Source organism: Cololabis saira, chromosome 3 (genome assembly GCF_033807715.1).
Source record: "Cololabis saira isolate AMF1-May2022 chromosome 3, fColSai1.1, whole genome shotgun sequence".
Lineage (NCBI taxonomy): Eukaryota > Metazoa > Chordata > Actinopteri > Beloniformes > Belonidae > Cololabis > Cololabis saira.
The window spans coordinates 50855446-50877945 of record NC_084589.1 but is presented as its reverse complement, the minus strand read 5'-3'; the positions used below and the strand labels follow the sequence as shown (position 1 = coordinate 50877945).

The following is a 22500-nucleotide window of genomic DNA, read 5'->3' as shown; positions in this document are numbered from 1 at the left end:
TTTTTCCCCAAAGCCATAATCGCCCTGAACAATATGTGAATCATCCTCGTCATCCTCATCCTACTGTCTCTTTAAACTGTGCAATACTTCTCCCGGACTCTGTGCAATATTCTACAATATTCTACACATGTATATGATTCAAATGCACCTTAACCTTTTTTATATTTTTTATATTACTTATATTTCTTGTATTTCTTATTGTTTGCACTACTGCTATTTATCTTGCACTGGAGAGGTGATGCTACCTCTAATCTCACAGTACCCAGGTACATTGATAATAAAGTATTCTGATTCTGATTCTGATTAACAGATTAACAGATGAACATGAATCAGATTAATATAAATCAGATTAACATGAATCAGATTAACAGATGAACATGAATCAGATTAATATAAATCAGATTAACATGAATCAGATTAACAGATGAACATGAATCAGATTAACATGAATCAGATTAACAGATTAACATGAATCAGATTAACAGATTAACATGAATCAGATTAACATGAATCAGATTAACATGAATCAGATTAACAGATTAACATGAATCAGATTAACAGATTAACATGAATCAGATTAACATGAATCAGATTAACATGAATCAGATTAACAGATTAACATGAATCAGATTAACAGATTAACATGAATCAGATTAACAGATGAACATGAATCAGATTAACATGAATCAGATTAACAGATTAACATGAATCAGATTAACAGATTAACATGAATCAGATTAACATGAATCAGATTAACATGAATCAGATTAATATGAATCAGATGAACATGAATCAGATTAACAGATTAACAGATTAATCAGATAATCCCACCTGGGGGTTTTGTGTCCCGGACGAATCCGATGCCGCGGCAACAAGGATCATGATCACAGCGACGCTCACAGTCCCTGAACCTGAACAGGAAGTGGAGGGGGAGGGGGGGGTGTAAGACCTGTGTGTGTGTGTGTGTGTGTGTGTGTGTGTGTGTGTGTGTGTGTGTGTGTGTGTGTGTGTGTGTGTGTGTGTGTGTGTATACTGTATGTGTGTGTGTGTGTGTGTGTGTGTGTGTGTGTGTATACTGTATGTGTGTGTGTGTGTGTGTGTTACCCCTCGGACAGCGGTGTGTTTTCCGTCAGAGAGACTCGGCTGCGAACGGAGTAGGAAACCATTTTGTGGAAGGAAACTCTTTCGTAGAAACTCTTCACCGGTCCAGAGAGATCCACTAACACACATGAAAAAAGAGAAAATAAGTACAACTTAAAAGGAACAGAGATCTTTAAAAGAAATAAAAATCAGGACAAAATTAATGGAACGTTGTGTTTCTGTAAAAGGTATCAGTTTATGGAACAATCTGGATACAGAAGCCAAAGACAAATCAAACATTACATTTAAAAGAATAATAAAAGCCAGTTTGATGAAGAAATATCATGATAATTGTTAAGTTAGGTGGGTTTTCTTTTTTCTCTCTCTCTTTTTAGCACCATTGTCATATTTCTTTCTATCTGTATTTGACGACAGCTATTTTGTGTTATTTTATAACTTTGTTGTAGTTTTGTTTTTGTTTTTTGTTTTTTCTTAATTACATTTATTGGAAAGTGTTTTTTTTAGTTACTGTATTTCTGGTTAGTTACTGTATTTCTGGTTAGTTACTGTATTCCTGGTTAGTTACAGTATTCCTGGTTAGTTACAGTATTCCTGGTTAGTTACTGTATTTCTGGTTAGTTACTGTATTCCTGGTTAGTTACTGTATTCCTGGTTAGTTACTGTATTCCTGGTTAGTTACTGTATTCCTGGTTAGTTACTGTATTTCTGGTTAGTTACTGTACTCCTGGTTAGTTACTGTATTCCTGGTTAGTTACAGTATTCCTGGTTAGTTACAGTATTCCTGGTTAGTTACTGTATTCCTGGTTAGTTACTGTATTTCTGGTTAGTTACTGTATTCCTGGTTAGTTACTGTATTCCTGGTTAGTTACTGTATTTCTGGTTAGTTACTGTATTCCTGGTTAGTTACTGTACTCCTGGTTAGTTTCTGTATTCCTGGTTAGTTACAGTATTCCTGGTTAGTTACTGTATTCCTGGTTAGTTACTGTATTCCTGGTTAGTTACTGTATTCCTGGTTAGTTACTGTATTCCTGGTTAGTTACTGTATTCCTGGTTAGTTACTGTATTCCTGGTTAGTTACTGTATTCCTGGTTAGTTACAGTATTCCTGGTTAGTTACTGTATTCCTGGTTAGTTACTGTATTCCTGGTTAGTTACTGTACTCCTGGTTAGTTACTGTATTCCTGGTTAGTTACTGTATTTCTGGTTAGTTACTGTATTCCTGGTTAGTTACTGTATTCCTGGTTAGTTACTGTATTTCTGGTTAGTTACTGTATTCCTGGTTAGTTACTGTATTCCTGGTTAGTTACTATACTCCTGGTTAGTTACTGTATTTCTGGTTAGTTACTATACTCCTGGTTAGTTACTGTATTTCTGGTTAGTTACTGTATTCCTGGTTAGTTACTGTACTCCTGGTTAGTTACAGTATTCCTGGTTAGTTACTGTATTTCTGGTTAGTTACTGTATTTCTGGTTAGTTACTGTATTCCTGGTTAGTTACTGTATTTCTGGTTAGTTACTGTATTTCTGGTTAGTTACTATACTCCTGGTTAGTTACTGTATTTCTGGTTAGTTACTATACTCCTGGTTAGTTACAGTATTCCTGGTTAGTTACTGTATTTCTGGTTAGTTACTGTATTTCTGGTTAGTTACTGTATTCCTGGTTAGTTACTGTATTCCTGGTTAGTTACTGTATTCCTGGTTAGTTACTGTATTTCTGGTTAGTTACTGTATTTCTGGTTAGTTACTGTATTTCTGGTTAGTTACTGTATTTCTGGTTAGTTACAGTATTCCTGGTTAGTTACTGTATTCCTGGTTAGTTACTGTATTTCTGGTTAGTTACTGTATTTCTGGTTAGTTACAGTATTCCTGGTTAGTTACTGTATTTCTGGTTAGTTTTTTTTTCACATATTTTTATTGGGAACCAATGACATACAGAAATCCAACACAAGATACATGGTCCTCCGTATTTTTTTTCCCCAATTTTCCGAGAAAGGCGTGCTAAAACCTGAACAGAGCAGCACTTTCCAACAACCCCCCCACCCCCCTCGACTTTAGAAAAACAATGTAAAAAGAAAATTAATTAATTAGTAAATAAACAGAATAAAACAAACAAAACAAAACCTGTAAGTGATAACAAGAGTACATAAAAAGGATAAAAAAGAGACTATATAAATCTATAAAACTATAAAATCAGCTAAATGAAATAAACCGAACATACAAAAAACAAATTAATTATACAAAAAAAAAAAAAAAAAAAAAAAAATTAAATAAATACGAGGGATGCCCTGGGTGCCCACCTCACAGCATGAGAACATAGAATCAGCTAGGATCCAGAGAGGTAAGAGTATTCACATAGGTGATGACAGGCTGCCATCTTATGTAAAAGTTAGCAGTTGAGCCTCTAATAGAGTATTTCACCTTCTCCAAGGACAAGAAGGACATCAAATCACTCAACCAGGAAGTAGGGGAAGGCGGATTGGGGTCCTTCCACTGTAGCAGAATACGTCTGCGAGCTATGAGCGAGGCAAAAGCCACAACATCAGAATGTTTCTTGGTCAGGCTGGTTGGTACAGAGGGCACTCCAAAAATAGCTATCAAAGGACAGGGTTCCAATGTAATATTGAGAGCTTCGCCTAATCTTTTGAAGAAACAGGACCAGAATTCGGCTAGTTTTGGACAAGAAAAGAAAGTATGAGTATGGTCCGCTGGAGACCCGCCACATCTATCGCAAGTGTCACTCTTATCCGGAAACAACCTGTTGAGCTTAGCCTTTGTAAAGTGGATCCTATGTAAGACCTTAAACTGAATCAGATTTAGACGGGCACATGAAGAAGTAGAATTAACCCTGATTAGAGCCTCCTCCCACCATTCATCTGACATGCTTAGTTCAAGTTCCCTTTCCCATTTATCCCTGAGCCCCACAAGAGAGGCCAGCCCTGAGGAAGATATGAGATCATACAAAATCGAAATCCTGCCCTGGGCCTTGGGAAGTGAAAGCACCTCAGTAAGAAGTGAACTCGATGGACGTTGAGGGTAAGAATCAAAGTGTGTTCGGGCATAATCACGAACCTGAAAGAAACGGAACCTATGAGACTGGGGTAAATTATACTTGACTTGAAGATCGTTGTATTTCTGGTTAGTTACTGTATTCCTGGTTAGTTACTGTATTTCTGGTTAGTTACTGTATTCCTGGTTAGTTACTGTATTCCTGGTTAGTTACTGTATTCCTGGTTAGTTACTGTATTCCTGGTTAGTTACTGTATTCCTGGTTAGTTACAGTATTCCTGGTTAGTTACAGTATTCCTGGTTAGTTACAGTATTCCTGGTTAGTTACTGTATTCCTGGTTAGTTACTGTATTCCTGGTTAGTTACTGTATTCCTGGTTAGTTACAGTATTCCTGGTTAGTTACAGTATTCCTGGTTAGTTACTGTATTTCTAGTTAGTTACTGTATTCCTGGTTAGTTACTGTATTCCTGGTTAGTTACTGTACTCCTGGTTAGTTACTGTATTCCTGGTTAGTTACAGTATTCCTGGTTAGTTACTGTATTCCTGGTTAGTTACTGTACTCCTGGTTAGTTACTGTATTCCTGGTTAGTTACAGTATTCCTGGTTAGTTACTGTATTCCTGGTTAGTTACTGTATTCCTGGTTAGTTACTGTACTCCTGGTTAGTTACTGTATTCCTGGTTAGTTACTGTATTCCTGGTTAGTTACTGTATTCCTGGTTAGTTACTGTATTCCTGGTTAGTTACTGTATTTCTGGTTAGTTACTGTATTTCTGGTTAGTTACTGTATTCCTGGTTAGTTACTGTATTTCTGGTTAGTTACTGTATTCCTGGTTAGTTACTGTATTCCTGGTTAGTTACTGTATTCCTGGTTAGTTACTGTATTCCTGGTTAGTTACTGTATTCCTGGTTAGTTACTGTATTTCTGGTTAGTTACTGTATTCCTGGTTAGTTACTGTATTTCTGGTTAGTTACTGTATTCCTGGTTAGTTACTGTATTCCTGGTTAGTTACTGTATTTCTGGTTAGTTACTGTATTCCTGGTTAGTTACTGTATTCCTGGTTAGTTACTGTATTTCTGGTTAGTTACTGTATTCCTGGTTAGTTACTGTATTTCTGGTTAGTTACTGTATTTCTGGTTAGTTACTGTATTCCTGGTTAGTTACTGTATTCCTGGTTAGTTACTGTATTTCTGGTTAGTTACTGTATTTCTGGTTAGTTACTGTATTCCTGGTTAGTTACTGTATTCCTGGTTAGTTACTGTATTCCTGGTTAGTTACTGTACTCCTGGTTAGTTACTGTTGGACGACCTTCCCGATCCGGAACAGAGGAAGCGTGAGGTTTTTATGGTTCTGGGTGATCAGTGTAATCTAGAGCTGTTCTGAGCTAAATGTGTGTTTAATGAAGTTATTGTTCGTATTACTGTGCAACACCGGCAATAACCGGCAACATTATCATCATTATTGTGTTCGTTTATTTTGTGGCGCGATTTTCCGCCAGTTATTCACGTTTTAAATGCTGTGTTTGTCATCCGGTCTGATTGCACGTGGCGTGGCGCGGGCGCCGCCATCTTTAAATACCACAGAGCCCCGCCATTTTTAAATACCACAGCTGTCTTTAAATACCACAGCCATCTTTAAATACCACAGCCATTTTTAAATACCACAGCTGTCTTTAAATACCACAGCCATCTTTAAATACCACAGCCATTTTTAAATACCACAGCTGTCTTTAAATACCGCAGCCATCTTTAAATACCGCAGCCATCTTTAAATACCACAGCCATCTTTAAATACCACAGCCATCTTTAAATACCACAGCCGTCTTTGGCCGGTCACGTGCAGCCACGTTGTTTTGAACCACAGAGGTGATCGCCTTTATTATTGTTTTCGATTTCTTTTCATTCATGCAGTTTCATTTTTATTTTTATTGTTGTTTTTCTTGTTAATTAGTGTTTTATGTTTTAACGTAGTTGCCATCAGGATTTATTCAATGGTGTTGCTTTTCCATCTGCTTGACACCTGGATGTGAATAAATGCTGATTGATTTTAATGAGAAAGTTGTTTGTGTTTTATACGAAATCTGGTCACAATGGCTGTTTGACAGAGCTGGAGCCGAACTGTAAAAGCCTTCAACCGTTATTCTGTAGTGATAATAGTAAGATTTACTACTCTGCAGAATATCTATTTCTGAGACTGATTCCTACTGTTAAAAGTTATCATTTTTCCTGGTTAAGGCCCAGGTGGTGCCCCGAGGATTAAGTCATTTTGATAATTCATTTTGATAAGTAATCTACTTCATTAATTATTAATAATGGTTACAGGACAATTATTAATAACCTTTGATACATGAACAGCGGCCCCTATGTGACACACATTCCTGTATTCCTGCCCCCTACCTGTCCTGGTGAAGGTGTTGTTGGGCTCTCGGTCCAGCAGGGGGCGGCAGGCCCGTCTCAGGGGTTTGTCGTAGGCGCCGCAGACTCTGCTGTCGGGGAACAGGAGGCAGGAGAAGAACCCGGGGGGGTCGGAGTCGTCTCTGAGGTCGACGACGGAGCAGAGCTGCTCCTCATCGCAGCCTGGAACACAAACACACACTTCTGCAGCCTGGAACACACACACACACTTCTGCAGCTGCCCGGTTCCATGACACGAACAGTTCAAGGAGTTCAAAAGTTCACAGCCCACGATTTATGGTCTCACACTGTACGACCCGATGCTCTGATGCTCCGTCTGCTCACACTATACGATCATAATCCTCCCGTCAGATTTCTCTGTACTGGAACTCGAGGCCGGTTCTGGGGCAGGGGTGAGTTGTGTCCACCCAAACGTGCGTCCTGCCCACCCGATCAAAGTTATGGGGATCCTTTATTTTTTTATAATTTAATTTTTTTATATATTAAAAAAAATCCCAAAATATCTGTACTGTTTCTGATTGGGTGGGCACTGCGCATCATTTTTAGATACAACAAAGAACGCATACAGCAAAAGTTGTGTCTCGGCGGAGGAACCGACGTCCCAGCAAAATGAGAAGAGAAAAAGTGTTCCGAACATCAGACAGCGCACACACTAAAGGCTGATTTATGGTTCCACGTTACACCAACGCAGAGCCTACAGCGCAGGGTACGCGGCGTACGTGGAAATGCGGTATTTTTTTTGCTATTAAAACATGATTTGTAATGTGAATTTGCAACACTTTAAACTACAAATAATAGTTTTTGACATGACATCAATTATTGTGCATGCTCTCTGCGAAAGGATGAGTCAAATCGGGTCGCAGCTGCTTCAACTGTGATTCCTTCACGAGGAGCGACCGGGATTTCAAACACGCTTGATTTTCTTGCAACCTCACGATTTGTGATCGGGAGCTCGTCGTGAGGTGTTAATCTCTCGTCGTTACCCCACGTTTACTGCACGAGGCACGAGCAACGATTGGGTCAAAATTGGGCCCGATCAAAAAAAAGTCGCACGACTGGAAAATCGGCTCAAAACGAGCCGATAATCGCACAGTGTCTGCCCGGCTTTAGTTACCGTATCGGCCCGAATATAAGACGAAAGTAAGAAAAAATACTTTTTGAACACCAATTTGAATTTTTATACAGAAAATAATGACATCTGAAACAAATGATTATAACAACATATTCGAGAGAAAAAGCATGTTATTTTGCCTCACTCAAATCATAATCTTGAAGTTTGCATCATAACTTCTCCTCAGCTGCCGATCCTCCACCCACTTTTCTCTAGATTGTCGCTACGGTTCTCCATTTTCTGTTATCTCTTCTCTTATTTTCTTCTCTTTTCTTTCTTACCGCTATTTTTCTATTTTTTTTTTTTGTATTTTGTATTTGACCCCGTCTTTGTACGTTTTGACCGTATAGAAACGTAATTCTCCTCAGTTGTGTGAAATAAGACCTGGAAACAGGCATTGTGCCGTAGAATTGTCAAATTGGTTTAATTCACCATACGAATTGTTACAGATTACTTTTTGTAATACTGTATTTGACCCGGTCTTTGTACGTTTTGACCGTATAGAAATGTAATTCTTGCCATTGTAAGAATGAGATGAACCTGCTGTACTCTACTGCCCTTACTTTTTAACAACTTGTGCTTTTTATTATTTTACCTCTCATAATTTCATTTTATTTGTTATTCACTGTTAAATTGCCTTGCCGCTTTTTATGTTGATGTAAAGCACTTTGAATTACCTGGTGTTGAATTGTGTTATACTAATAAACTTGTCTTGCCTATATAAGACAGTAGTGTCCCCCTTGTTTTCTTGTATTGTTGTATACATGATTTTGTTGCTGTTTTTTTTATTATGTCTGAAAAATTGAAAAATAAAGTTTAAAAAAGCATCTAAAGGGAATAAAAGTCTGAGCTGTGTGACGTACGGGTGAGACACCAGAGCAGTGCCTGCTGGGAGTCGTAGTTGTCCTTGTTGAGCCAGAAGGAGAGAGCCGGCAGCTTCCTGTCAGGATCCACCAGGACGTCGTCGGGGGACAGAGACTCAAACCCCCGCTGCACCGACGCTGCAAACCCCAGCAGAACTTTAGTTTAACAGGCCGTCCTCGTCTCCAGGAACCGATCAATACGTCCAGATCAATGACACCCACCGTCCAGAGGAGGACCGGCGTCTGCTGCAGCGCAGGAGGACGAGACGCCGCCGGAATCTGCATCTGGAAAACACATCAGCGCCGTCACCTCGGCGTACGAGTGGAATTCATTTCCCAAACACATCATTAGGGCTGCGGATCCATTCAAATACAATAATCGATTCTGATTCCGATTCCAAATCGACGAAAGTCATCACGACCGGCCGTGGTATACGCTCATTATATCACACGCGGAGTGATGTATTGCTTTTATAAAACGGTTACCAATAATGTAAATATGAAAGAGGAATATACAATCTATTTTATGTAGTTTTTAATTAATCACAAATGCATATTATCCATTAAAAATAGCCCCACTGTGGAAAAAAATAGTCCCATCTTTCCAGATGTAGCTCCGCATGTCGTCTTTTGCTCGTCTTTTTTTTTCGGAGACAGGAACTCCTCAATCCGTTCATCCATCGTTAGCTCCTCCCCGGAGATCAGAGTTTACTGTCAACATGCCTAATTAATTGTTAACGAAAATAAAAAATAAACTTTAACACCAGCTACTTTTTGCTACCTGCTGTAACCGTCAAAAAATATGTAACAGGGTTGTTGTCATGGATACGTTGTTGCTTCCCTGACGCAGAATGATACGTGATAAGGCTTTAGAATAGAAGCCGTGGTATAAGCTCATTATACCACAGTTAACAACCAATCAGATCATTATACCACAGTTAACAACCAATCAGATCATTATACCACAGTTAACAACCAATCAGATCATTATACCACAGTTAACCCTTGTACTGTCTTTGGGTCAAAATGACCTAATTCTCCTGTTCCTTCTTCCTTCCTCTTTTCTCCCTTCTTTCCCTTCTTTCCTTCCTTCCTTATTTACTCCTTTCCTTCTTTCTTTTCTCCCTTCCTTCCTTCTTTTCTCCCTTCCTTTCTTCCTTCTTTCCTTCATTCCTTCTTTTCTCCATTCCTTCCTTCTTTTCTCCCTTCCTTCCTTCCTTCCTTCCTTCCTTCCTTCCTTCCTTCCTTCCTTCCTTCCTTCCTTCCTTCCTTCCTTCTTTCCGCCTGCTCTGTCCTTCCTTCTCCCTTCATCTTTTCTCCCTTCCTTCCTTCTTTTCTCCCTTCCTTCCTTCTTTTTCTCCCTTCCTTCCTTCCTTCCTTCTTTTTCTCCCTTCCTTCCTTCCTTCCTTCCTTCCTTCCTTCCTTCCTTCCTTCCTTCCTTCCTTCCTTCCTTCCTTCCTTCCTTCCTTCCTTCCTTCCTTCCTTCCTTCCTTCTTTCCGCCTGCTCTGTCCTTCCTTCTCCCTTCATCTTTTCTCCCTTCCTTCCTTCTTTTCTCCCTTCCTTCCTTCTTTTTCTCCCTTCCTTCCTTCCTTCCTTCTTTTTCTCCCTTCCTTCCTTCCTTCCTTCCTTCCTTCCTTCCTTCCTTCCTTCCTTCCTTCCTTCCTTCCTTCCTTCCTTCCTTCCTTCCTTCCTTCCTTCCTTCCTTCCTTCTTTTCTTCCTCCCTTCTTTTTTCCCTTCCTTCCTTCCTTCCTTCCTTCCTTCCTTCCTTCCTTCCTTCCTTCCTTCCTTCCTTCCTTCCTTCCTTCCTTCCTTCCTTCCTTCCTTCCTTCTTTCCTTTTTTCCTCCCTTCTTCCCTTCCTCCTTCCTTGACTCGAAGACAGCACAAGGGTTAACAACCAATCAGGTTGCAGGATTTTACCTTTCCGTTTTCTAAAGGTATTTTTATGTCTCAGAGAGAGCAGGGAGTGAGGGATCATGGGTAGTTGATGTTGGTCTTTGCAGTAACACAGTAATCAATCGTGGCTCTGATTGGTTGGCCACCCCTGCTCCAGAGCGACCCGGTTCTGGGTTCTGGTACCTGTGTCCAGGTAGACGGCCTGGAAGCCCACGATGGAGGCCTGGTAGTCGTCCTTGTTCTTGCTGTCTGCCGGCAGAGCGGCATCGTCTGGGGTAAGAGACACACGGGTCACATGGGTCAGAGTGGGCGGGGCTTCAGGGGCCGTGGCGACTGAGCCGTGATGTCATTGTGATGTAATTGTGTCATCGTCTCACCGACGGTAAACTTCTGTCCCCCGAAGTCGAACACGAAGCTGCGCTGCTGCTCGTTGTAGCTAAGCCCCGCCCCGCAGACCCGCCCGGCAGGTCCTCGTCCAATCACGTCCCAGTCCTGGTCCCCGCACATCAGCACCGCCGGCGCTCTCAGCCAACCGCAGAGCAGGGAACCTGGGGGGGCGGGGCGTGGGAGGAGTTAGCAGAGAGCCCCGCCCACAGCCTGTTAGGTGTCTCCGTGGTAACGCACCTCCGCCCAGCGTGTTCTGGTTGAGGATGAATCCGTGGCAGCAGGCGTCGCGGCTGCAGCCGTCCTGACAGAAGCGATGGGCGTCGGAGACGGACGTCCGGCGGGACGAGAAAACCTGAGTCCTGAACACGCCTGAGACGGCCTTCGTCATCCTCATCCTGGTGAAGCTGCGCTGCTGCTGCCGCGAGGAAAACTCCGCCCCTGGAACACCGACAGCACGTTTATTGTTGTTTATTGTTTATTGAGATCCCCATTAGCTGCAGCAGAAACTGAAGCTAGTCTTCCTGGGGTCTTAACAAAATAATGCAATACGAAAGAAAACAAATAGAGTACGTCACAACGGCGCCGCCGCAGCAGCAACGTCGCAGCGGCGACGCAGCAACACCCCTAGCAACGCTGCGAAAACATCTAACTGTTCATACGTCAATAATCATAACAAGTATTAGATAAATTAGAATAGAATAGAATAGAATAGAAAGCATATAAAGCCTTTATTGTCATTATAATAATATAATTAGTTTAACCAGAAGCTCCATAAAAGTGCATCCATGTAAAAACAAAATAAGAAACAGACAATATAAATATATATACACTATGAAAATGAATGAGTGAAAGAATATTAATTAAAAAAAAAGTATTTATTAATATATAGAAGCAGCACTGATCTGAACTCATTCAAATTTAACAATCAGTAAATATAAAGTCAGGCTTTTTAGTCGTTTTTACTTCCGTTTATCTCGTTTTAGTCATCCGGTTTGAACCTCCACCTGTAAAGGGGACTGCCAATGGAAATTAGCCTTTTGGCTACAATTGGGTGCATTTACATTTTTTTTTTAATTTTCATTAATGTACATTGTCCCTCTATAACAAATAAAGATAAATGAAATAAATGAAAAAATGAAATAAACAGCCTGGTTGCCGTGGTAACCGTACCTTTCTTCCTCAGGACCAGCAGATCTGAAGCCCCGCCCCTCACCCTCAGGGAGCAGCTCAGCCAATCAAAGAGCTCGGCCTCGGGATTACCCAGAAACCCCCTGGTCTGCAGGGTCACAGAGACGAGGGTGGGAGGTTAATGACCTTCGGCAGGGACGAAGCAAAGGATTCTGGGAGATCCCTGAGATTCTGGGAGATCACGTGTGAGCGTGCACGTGTGAGCGTGCATGCTCACACGTGCACGTGTGAGCGTGCATGTGTGCACGGTACCTGCTGCGAGGCGTTGCACTGCGTGTTCAGGGTGTGTGTATGCAGGTGTGTATGCAGGTGTGTGTATGCAGGTGTGTGTGTGTGCAGGTGTGTGTGTGTGGGCAGGTGTGTATGCAGGTGTGTGTATGCAGGTGTGTGTGCAGGTATGTGTGTGTGCAGGTGTGTGTGTGTGGGCAGGTGTGTGTGCAGGTGTGTATGCAGGTGTGTGTATGCAGGTGTGTGTGCAGGTATGTGTGTGTGCAGGTGTGTGTGTGTGGGCAGGTGTGTGTGCAGGTGTGTGTGTGTGTGCAGGTGTGTGTATGCAGGTGTGTGTGCAGGTATGTGTGTGTGCAGGTGTGTGTGTGTGGGCAGGTGTGTATGCAGGTGTGTGTATGCAGGTGTGTGTATGCAGGTATGTGTGTGTGCAGGTGTGTGTGTGTGGGCAGGTGTGTATGCAGGTGTGTGTATGCAGGTGTGTGTGCAGGTATGTGTTTGTGCAGGTGTGTGTGTGTGGGCAGGTGTGTGTGCAGGTGTGTGTGTGTGTGCAGGTGTGTGTGCAGGTATGTGTGTGTGCAGGTGTGTGTGTGTGTGCAGGTGTGTGTGCAGGTGTGTGTGTGTGTGTGCAGGTGTGTGTGTGTGCAGGTGTGTGTGTGTGTGCAGGTGTGTGTGTGCAGGTGTGTGTGTGCAGGTGTGTGTGTGTGTGTGCAGGTGTGTGTGTGCAGGTGTGTGTGCAGGTTTACCTGCTGCGAGGCGTTGCACTGCGTGTTCAGGGTGTCGCTGCTGTACAGTTCACACCGCGTCCGTCCGCTGAGCAGCGCCACGTGGTGGCAGGACGGATCCGCCGCGCAGGCTGATGACGAGAAATACACTAACATGTTAGGACAGCTGATCAATACGTCAGAACAGCTGATCAATACATCAGAACAGCTGATCAATACATTAGAACAGCTGATCAACACATTAGAACAGCTGATCAACACATCAGAACAGCTGATCAACACATCAGAACAGCTGATCAACACATCAGAACAGCTGATCAATACGTCAGAACAGCTGATCAATACGTCAGAACAGCTGATCAATACGTCAGAACAGCTGATCAATACGTCAGAACAGCTGATCAATACATCAGAACAGCTGATCAACACATCAGAACAGCTGATCAATACTTTAGAACAGCTGATCAATACATCAGAACAGCTGATCAACAGGTTAGAACAGCTGATCAATACGTCAGAACAGCTGATCAATACATCAGAACAGTTGATCAACACATTAGAGCAGCTGATCAATACATCAGAACAGCTGATCAATACGTTAGGGCAGCTGATCAATACGTTAGGGCAGCTGATCAATACGTCAGAACAGCTGATCAACACATTAGAACAGCTGATCAATACGTCAGAACAGCTGATCAATACGTCAGAACAGCTGATCAACACGTTAGAACAGCTGATCAATACATTAGAACAGCTGATCAATACGTCAGAAAAGCTGATCAACACATCAAAACAGCTGATCAATACATCAGAACAGCTGATCAACACGTTAGAACAGCTGATCAATACATTAGAACAGCTGATCAATACGTCAGAACAGCTGATCAACACATCAAAACAGCTGATCAATACATTAGAACAGCTGATCAATACATTACAACAGCTGATCAATACATTAGAACAGCTGATCAATACATTAGAACAGCTGATCAACACGTTAGAACAGCTGATCAACACATTAGAACAGCTGATCAATACGTCAGAACAGCTGATCAATACGTCAGAACAGCTGATCAACACGTTAGAACAGCTGATCAATACATTAGAACAGCTGATCAATACGTCAGAAAAGCTGATCAACACATCAAAACAGCTGATCAATACATCAGAACAGCTGATCAACAGGTTAGAACAGCTGATCAATACGTCAGAACAGCTGATCAACACATTAGAACAGCTGATCAACACATTAGAACAGCTAAACAATACGTTAGGGCAGCTGATCAACACATTAGAGCAGCTGATCAATACATCAGAACAGCTGATCAACACATTAGAACAGCTAAACAATACGTTAGGGCAGCTGATCAACACATTAGAACAGCTGATCAATACATCAGAACAGCTGATCAATACGTTAGGGCAGCTGATCAATACGTTAGGGCAGCTGATCAATACGTCAGAACAGCTGATCAACACATTAGAACAGCTGATCAATACATCAGAACAGCTGATCAACACGTTAGAACAGCTGATCAATACATTAGAACAGCTGATCAACACATTACAACAGCTGATCAATACATTACAACAGCTGATCAATACATTAGAACAGCTGATCAATACATTAGAATAGCTGATCAACAGCTGATCAACTTTAGAACAGCTGGTCAATACTTAGAACAGCTGATCAATACGTTAGAACAGCTGATCGACACATCAGAACAGCTGATCAATACATTAGAATAGCTGATCAACAGCTGATCAACTTTAGAACAGCTCATCAATACATCAGAACAGCTGATCAACACGTTAGAACAGCTGATCAATACATTAGAATAGCTGATCAACAGCTGATCAACTTTAGAACAGCTCATCAATACATCAGAACAGCTGATCAACACGTTAGAACAGCTGATCGACACAATAGAACAGCTGATCAACACGATCAGCTATGAACAAAATAATTAGTCAGAAAACCCTAAAAGACAGAAAAGTGGGCGTTACCCTGGACACAGGAAGTGAGGTCAGAGGTCGTCGTCTGCAGAACTTCAGCGTCTGTAGATCCAACTATCAGGTCTGATGCAGGAACCAGCTGGAACCTGCGGAGAACTGGACACACACACGCGCACGCACGCACGCACGCACACGCACACGCACACGCACACGCACACGCACACGCACACGCACACGCACACGCACACGCACACGCACACGCACACGCACACGCACACACACACACACACACACACACACACACGTTGAGAACCAGGCGAGCGTCCTCAGCCTGCTGCGCTCTGATTGGCTGCTGCGCTCTGATTGGCCGCTGCGCTCTGGTTGGTCGTCTCACCTGAGCACTCGTCGTCCGTCAGAGTCGTGTCGCTGGCCGTCCACTCAAGCTCCGCCCCCTCGCCGCTGACACACCTCCACCTGCCGGAGGGGGCGTCAGCCTGAGCCGGCAGGAAGTCTCCTCGCTGGGAGCAGCGCAGGCCCTGCCTCCGGCACGCCGTCTCACCTGGGACCAGACAGGAAGTGGCAGACAAGAAGTGGCTCAGGGTTAGAGAAGGTTGAGACGATGGTGAAGGTTAGAGATGATGGTGAAGGTTAGAGACGATGGTGAAGGTTAGAGATGATGGTGAAGGTTAGAGACGATGGTGAAGGTTAGAGATGATGGCGAAGGTTAGAGACGATGGTGAAGGTTTGAGACGAGTCGATGGTGAAGGTTTGAGTCGATGGTGAAGGTTAGAGATGATGGAGAAGGTTAGAGACGATGGCGAAGGTTTGAGACGAGTCGATGGTGAAGGTTTGAGTCGATGGTGAAGGTTAGAGATGATGGTGAAGGTTAGAGATGATGGTGAAGGTTAGAGACGATGGCGAAGGTTTGAGACGATGGCGAAGGTTAGAGACGATGGCGAAGGTTTGAGACGAGTCGATGGTGAAGGTTTGAGACGATGGCGAAGGTTTGAGACGAGTCGAGGGTGAAGGTTTGAGACGATGGCGAAGGTTAGAGACGATGGTGAAAGTTAGAGACGAGTCGATGGCGAAGGTTAGAGACTATGGGGTACGTTAGAGACGATGGCAAAGGTTAGAGACGATGGCGAAGGTTTGAGACGAGTCGATGGTGAAGGTTTGAGTCGATGGTGAAGGTTAGAGATGATGGTGAAGGTTAGAGATGATGGTGAAGGTTAGAGACGATGGCGAAGGTTTGAGACGAGTCGATGGTGAAGGTTTGAGACGATGGCGAAGGTTAGAGACGATGGCGAAGGTTTGAGACGAGTCGATGGTGAAGGTTTGAGACGATGGCGAAGGTTTGAGACGAGTCGAGGGTGAAGGTTTGAGACGATGGCGAAGGTTAGAGACGATGGTGAAGGTTAGAGACGAGTCGATGGCGAAGGTTAGAGACGATGGTGAAGGTTAGAGACGATGGCAAAGGTTAGAGACGATGGCGAAGGTTAGAGACGATGGTGAAGGTTAGAGACGAAGGCGAAGTTTGGAGACGATGGCAAAGGTTAGAGACGATGGCGAAGGTTTGAGACGATGGCGAAGGTTAGAGACGATGGCGAAGGTTAGAGACGATGGAGAAGGTTAGAGACGATGGCGAAGGTTAGAGACGATGGCAAAGGTTAGAGACGATGGCAAAGGTTAGAGACGATGGTGAAGGTTAGAGACGATGGTGAAGGTTTGAGATGATGGTGAAGGTTAGAGACGATGGCAAGTTAGAGACGATGGCGAAGGTTAGAGTCGATGGCGAAGGTTAGAGACGAGACGATGGCGAAGGTTAGAGACGATGGTGAAGGTTAGAGACGATGGCGAAGGTTAGAGACGATGGTGAAGGTTAGAGACGATGGCGAAGGTTAGAAACGATGGTGAAGGTTAGAGACGATGGCGAAGGTTAGAAACGATGGTGAAGGTTAGAGACGATGGCGAAGGTTAGAAACGATGGTGAAGGTTAGAAACGATGGTGAAGGTTAGAAACGATGGTGAAGGTTAGAGACGATGGCGAAGGTTAGAGACGATGGTGAAGGTTAGAGACGATGGCAAGTTAGAGACGATGGTGAAGGTTTGACACGATGGCGAAGGTTTGAGACGAGTCGATGGTGAAGGTTTGAGACGATGGCGAAGGTTTGAGACGAGTCGAGGGTGAAGGTTAGAGACTATGGGGTACGTTAGAGACGATGGCAAAGGTTAGAGACGATGGTGAAGGTTAGAGACGAGTCGATGGCGAAGGTTAGAGACTATGGGGTACGTTAGAGACGATGGCAAAGGTTAGAGACGATGGCGAAGGTTTGAGACGAGTCGATGGTGAAGGTTTGAGTCGATGGTGAAGGTTAGAGATGATGGTGAAGGTTAGAGATGATGGTGAAGGTTAGAGACGATGGCGAAGGTTTGAGACGAGTCGATGGTGAAGGTTTGAGACGATGGCGAAGGTTAGAGACGATGGCGAAGGTTTGAGACGAGTCGATGGTGAAGGTTTGAGACGATGGCGAAGGTTTGAGACGAGTCGAGGGTGAAGGTTTGAGACGATGGCGAAGGTTAGAGACGATGGTGAAGGTTAGAGACGAGTCGATGGCGAAGGTTAGAGACGATGGTGAAGGTTAGAGACGATGGCAAAGGTTAGAGACGATGGCGAAGGTTAGAGACGATGGTGAAGGTTAGAGACGAAGGCGAAGTTTGGAGACGATGGCAAAGGTTAGAGACGATGGCGAAGGTTTGAGACGATGGCGAAGGTTAGAGACGATGGCGAAGGTTAGAGACGATGGAGAAGGTTAGAGACGATGGCGAAGGTTAGAGACGATGGCAAAGGTTAGAGACGATGGTGAAGGTTAGAGACGATGGTGAAGGTTAGAGACGATGGTGAAGGTTTGAGATGATGGTGAAGGTTAGAGACGATGGCAAGTTAGAGACGATGGCGAAGGTTAGAGTCGATGGCGAAGGTTAGAGACGAGACGATGGCGAAGGTTAGAGACGATGGTGAAGGTTAGAGACGATGGCGAAGGTTAGAGACGATGGTGAAGGTTAGAGACGATGGCGAAGGTTAGAAACGATGGTGAAGGTTAGAGACGATGGCGAAGGTTAGAAACGATGGTGAAGGTTAGAGACGATGGCGAAGGTTAGAAACGATGGTGAAGGTTAGAAACGATGGTGAAGGTTAGAAACGATGGTGAAGGTTAGAAACGATGGTGAAGGTTAGAGACGATGGCGAAGGTTAGAGACGATGGTGAAGGTTAGAGACGATGGCGAAGGTTAGAGACGATGGTGAAGGTTAGAGACGATGGTGAAGGTTAGAGACGATGGTGAAGGTTAGAGACGATGGTGAAGGTTAGAGACGATGGCAAGTTAGAGACGATGGTGAAGGTTTGACACGATGGCGAAGGTTAGAGACGATGGTGAAGGTTAGAGACGATGGCGAAGGTTAGAGACGATGGTGAAGGTTAGAGACAATGGTGAAGGATTGAGACGATGGCGAAGGTTTGAGATGATGGAGAAGGTTAGAGACGATGGCGAAGGTTTGAGACGAGACGATGGCGAAAGTTAGAGACGATGGCGAAGGTTAGAGACGATGGCGAAGGTTTGAGACGATGGCAATGGTTAGAGACGATGGCGAAGGTTAGAGACGATGGCGAAGGTTAGAGACGATTGCGAAGGTTAGAGACGATGGCGAAGGTTTGAGACGATGGCAATGGTTAGAGACGATGGCGAAGGTTAGAGACGATGACGAAGGTTAGAGACGATGGCGAAGGTTAGAGACGATTGCGAAGGTTTGAGACGATGGCAATGGTTAGAGACGATGGCGAAGGTTAGAGACGATGGCGAAGGTTAGAGACGATGACGAAGGTTAGAGACGATGGCAATGGTTAGAGACGATGGCAATGGTTAGAGACGATCCGATGGGGAAGGTTAGAGACGATGGCAAAGGTTTGAGACGAAGGCAAAGGTTTGAGACAATGGGGAAGGTTTGAAACGATGGCGAAGGTTAGAGACGAGCTGATGCCGAAGGTTAGAGACGATCCGATGGCGAAGGTTTGAGACGATGGCAATGGTTAGAGATGATGGCAATGGTTAGAGACGATGGCGAAGGTTAGAGACGAGCCGATGGGGAAGGTTAGAGACGATGGCGAAGGTTAGAGACGATCCGATGGGGAAGATTAGAGACGATGGCGAAGGTTAGAGACGATCCGATGGGGAAGATTAGAGACGATGGCGAAGGTTAGGGACGATCAAATGGACTTACATTGATTGACAGACGAGGCTCCGGCGGGGGAGGAGCCTCTGGGACACCGGGTGCAGAAGTCCCGCCCCTCTTCTCCCTGATAGGTTCCCTCCGGACAGGCGAGACACGCCCCCTCCTGGAAGAAGCTTCCGGCGGGACAAACGACTGCAGAAATACAGGGGGACGGAGGTCAGGGGTGACATGGGGGATTGTGGGTAATTCTCTGGAGGATTGTGGGTAATTCTCTGGGGGATTGTGGGTAATTCTCTGGGGGATTGTGGGTATTTCATCGATCCTGACTCACGGCAGCCGTCTCCGTCGCCGCTCAGGCGGTAACCACGGGAACAGCCGAAGGTGGGCGTCGTCACGGTAACCAGTCTGGGCTCTGACTTCAGGGTGGAGCGGAGAAGTTCCCGGATCTCTTCCTCAGGTCCGGTTCCACTCAGGAACTCAGCTGAGGGAGGAAAAAGAAGTTAAAAACAAACATCACGATTATTTAAAGTAGATAAAGTAGAAACCTGAAAAAAAACCTGAAAAAACTTGAAAACCAGAACCTTGATTGAGAACTAAACCCATCACTGCAGTTTCCTGACTGGATTATTTTAGTTAAACATCTTTACAGCTGAGATCATGTAACAACTTAAACAGACTTTAATAACATTATCTCAGAAAACATCATTAAATGAGTCGCTTTTGTTTCAGACACAAAAGTGAACGTTGACATGCGGGTGAATCTCGTTTCACGTTTTGTTTCTTTAACCCTGGTACTGTCTTTGGGTCAAAATGACCTAATTCTCCTGTTCCTTCCTTCCTCCTGCTCTCTCCTTCCTTCCTTCTCTACTCCCTTCCTTCCTTCTCTCCTTCCTTCCTTCCTTCCTTCCTTCTTTACTCCTTTCCTTCTTTCTTTTCTCACTTCCTTCCTTCTTTCCTCCCTTCCTTCCTTCCTTCCTTCCTTTCTTTCTTTCTTCTTTTCTCACTTCCTTCCTTCTTTCCTCCCTTCCTTCCTTCCTTCCTTCCTTTCTTTCTTTCTTCTTTTCTCACTTCCTTCCTTCTTTCCTCCCTTCCTTCCTTCCTTCCTTCCTTTCTTTCTTTCTTCTTTTCTCCCTTCCTTCCTTCCTTCCTTCCTTCCTTCCTTCTTCTTTACTCTTTCTTTCTTTCTTCTTTTCTTCTTTCCTCCCTCCCTCCCTTCCTTCCTTCCTTCCTTCCTTCTTCTTTACTCTTTCTTTCTTTCTTCTTTTCTTCCTTCCTTCCTTCCTTCCTTCCTTCCTTCCTTCTTCTCTACCCTTCCTTCCTTCCTTCCTTCCTTCCTTCCTTCCTTCCTTCCTTCCTTCCTTCCTTCCTTCCTTCCTTCCTTCCTTCCTTCCTTCCTTCCTTCCTTCCTTCCTTCCTTCCTTCCTTCCTTCCTTCCTTCCTTCCTTCCTTCCTTCCTTCCTTCCTTCCTTCCTTCCTTCCTTCCTTCCTTCCTTCCTTCCTTGACCCGAAGACAACACAAGGGTTAAGATAAGTTTTACTGGACGTAAGTTCCAGTTAAGTGTCCAGTTGGCCGGTAATTTTATTTCCCGGGGAACTTGAACTCACCGACGTCGTGGAGGTCGGGGAGGTCAGAGGTCGGGAGGTCAGAGAGGGCGGAGCTCCAGGTCAACGTCGCCCTCAGAGAGTCTCCGTCACACCGGAGACGGACGGAGGAGTCGCCGCAGAGAGACACGGACCTGGTGGAGGAGGGGAGCTACACACACACACACACACCAGAGTTATTATCGTTCACGAAAACGAACGAAATAACGAAAACTAAAATTGAAAAAACAATTTCGTTAACTGAACTAAATAAAAACGGAAATTAAAAGGCAAAAACTATAACTAACTGAAACTATATTGCGTGTTTAGAAAACTAACTAAAACGAACTGAAATTATAGATATAATTTCCTCCGTTTTCGTCCCTGTCAATATAAGCCTCATTGTATGATTCATTTTTCCGCTCCAGCCGTTTATCTCCGACTGGCAACTGCGGCACCTTAACGCCTCACGGTCCGTGACGTCACCCCTTTTTACGCAGCATCAAGTCATGGCGGCAGCAAAAGTTGGGAGAAAGCGGCAAAGTCCTATATGGGACTTTTTCGAATATGACAAGGAGAGAGGTAAAAGCAAGTGTCTTGTCTTGGAAACAGACAAAATATGCGGCTTGCTTCTCAAGGGGAAAAACCCCACCAATCTTAAAGTCCATTTAAGAAGCTCGCACAGCGCGGCTAACGTCGAGTACCTCAACAAGCTGGCTGCTGTGAGCAGCCCGCCGCCCGCAGAAACATTAGCAACATCCTCCCGGCCCGGTGGCACGGGAAAGGAGAGAACTTTAATGGACTGCTTTCACCGACGACCAAACAGCTGCTGGTTAGTAAATACAGAAGAACACCACAAGCGGGAAGATGCACTGGTTAACATGTTTATTGAGACCGGGATGTCGACACGGCTGTGTGACTCCAGCGCCTTCAAAGGGTTCTGCACTTTACTCGAACCGAAGTTTAAATCTCCCGGTGCTGCAAGAGTGAACAACCTTTTTGGAGCTAAGATGGAAAAGGCAAAGCACAAATTAAAAGAAATGCTAACGGACGTGAGGAAGCTAACGCTCTGTGTGGATGGTTGGAGCAAGAAAGGACTAACAGCATCCTTCTTAGGTGTGTCAGCATGTTTTTATCATCCACCCCGAGGCCAAGTTTACCATGCTCTGCTGAACCTACACCGAATAGAACATCCACACACAGGGGAGGCTATTGCTCCCTGCATTGATGACACATTAAATGCATGGGATATTTGTGAAGACAAGGTGCTGCTGATTGTGACAGATAACGGCTCCAACATTGTAAAAGCTGTACGGCTGATGCGAGACAGAAGCCGAGAACAAAGAGAGGAGTCCACAGATGGTTCACGGGGTCAACCAGGAGACGCTAGGGAGGAAGGCCTGGATGAAGTGTGTGTCCAATCAGAATCAGAGGAGACAGACGAGGAGGATGAGGAGACTGGAGACATTGGTAAGTGTGGTTATCGTGCTAAATATGTCTTAATAAGATGTCACAATGATCTACAGTAAGCAGCAGTATTGTAAGCTAAGGCCGGCAATAAAAATATAAATATTCTATCATGATATATCACAATAATGACATCACAGTAGAACACATTTAATGTACAAAGAAATTAAATAATGTACTTTGTAATGGCCTGAGTGATTATAGTTGAAATAACTTCCATGATAGTGAATTGTATATTGGTTAATATAAATAATTATTGGTTGTAAGTGCTGACTTGTTCAACTGGGTGTAAAGGGCTAAAGTGATAAGGTTAAGGTGAACATCTCAAAACTGAGACAATATTTTAAGGATGAC

The 22500-nt window shown here is 44.0% G+C and overlaps 1 protein-coding gene across 1 annotated transcript in view; it reads right to left on the bottom strand.

The window, feature by feature from the left end:
* Nucleotides 1-22500, bottom strand: part of tg (thyroglobulin) — a 69015-nt gene that overhangs the window by 16482 nt on the left and 30033 nt on the right. The window contains exons 20-34 of the mRNA XM_061717735.1: nucleotides 20704-20851; nucleotides 19430-19579; nucleotides 19147-19290; nucleotides 15265-15429; nucleotides 14922-15026; nucleotides 12936-13045; nucleotides 11947-12052; nucleotides 11014-11214; nucleotides 10767-10937; nucleotides 10573-10659; nucleotides 8716-8772; nucleotides 8494-8631; nucleotides 6502-6681; nucleotides 1105-1219; nucleotides 832-911 (exon numbers count right to left, since the gene is read on the bottom strand). Coding sequence (XP_061573719.1) covers nucleotides 832-911; nucleotides 1105-1219; nucleotides 6502-6681; nucleotides 8494-8631; nucleotides 8716-8772; nucleotides 10573-10659; nucleotides 10767-10937; nucleotides 11014-11214; nucleotides 11947-12052; nucleotides 12936-13045; nucleotides 14922-15026; nucleotides 15265-15429; nucleotides 19147-19290; nucleotides 19430-19579; nucleotides 20704-20851 — 1957 coding nt within the window. The remainder of the gene's footprint in view (nucleotides 1-831; nucleotides 912-1104; nucleotides 1220-6501; nucleotides 6682-8493; nucleotides 8632-8715; nucleotides 8773-10572; nucleotides 10660-10766; nucleotides 10938-11013; nucleotides 11215-11946; nucleotides 12053-12935; nucleotides 13046-14921; nucleotides 15027-15264; nucleotides 15430-19146; nucleotides 19291-19429; nucleotides 19580-20703; nucleotides 20852-22500) is intronic.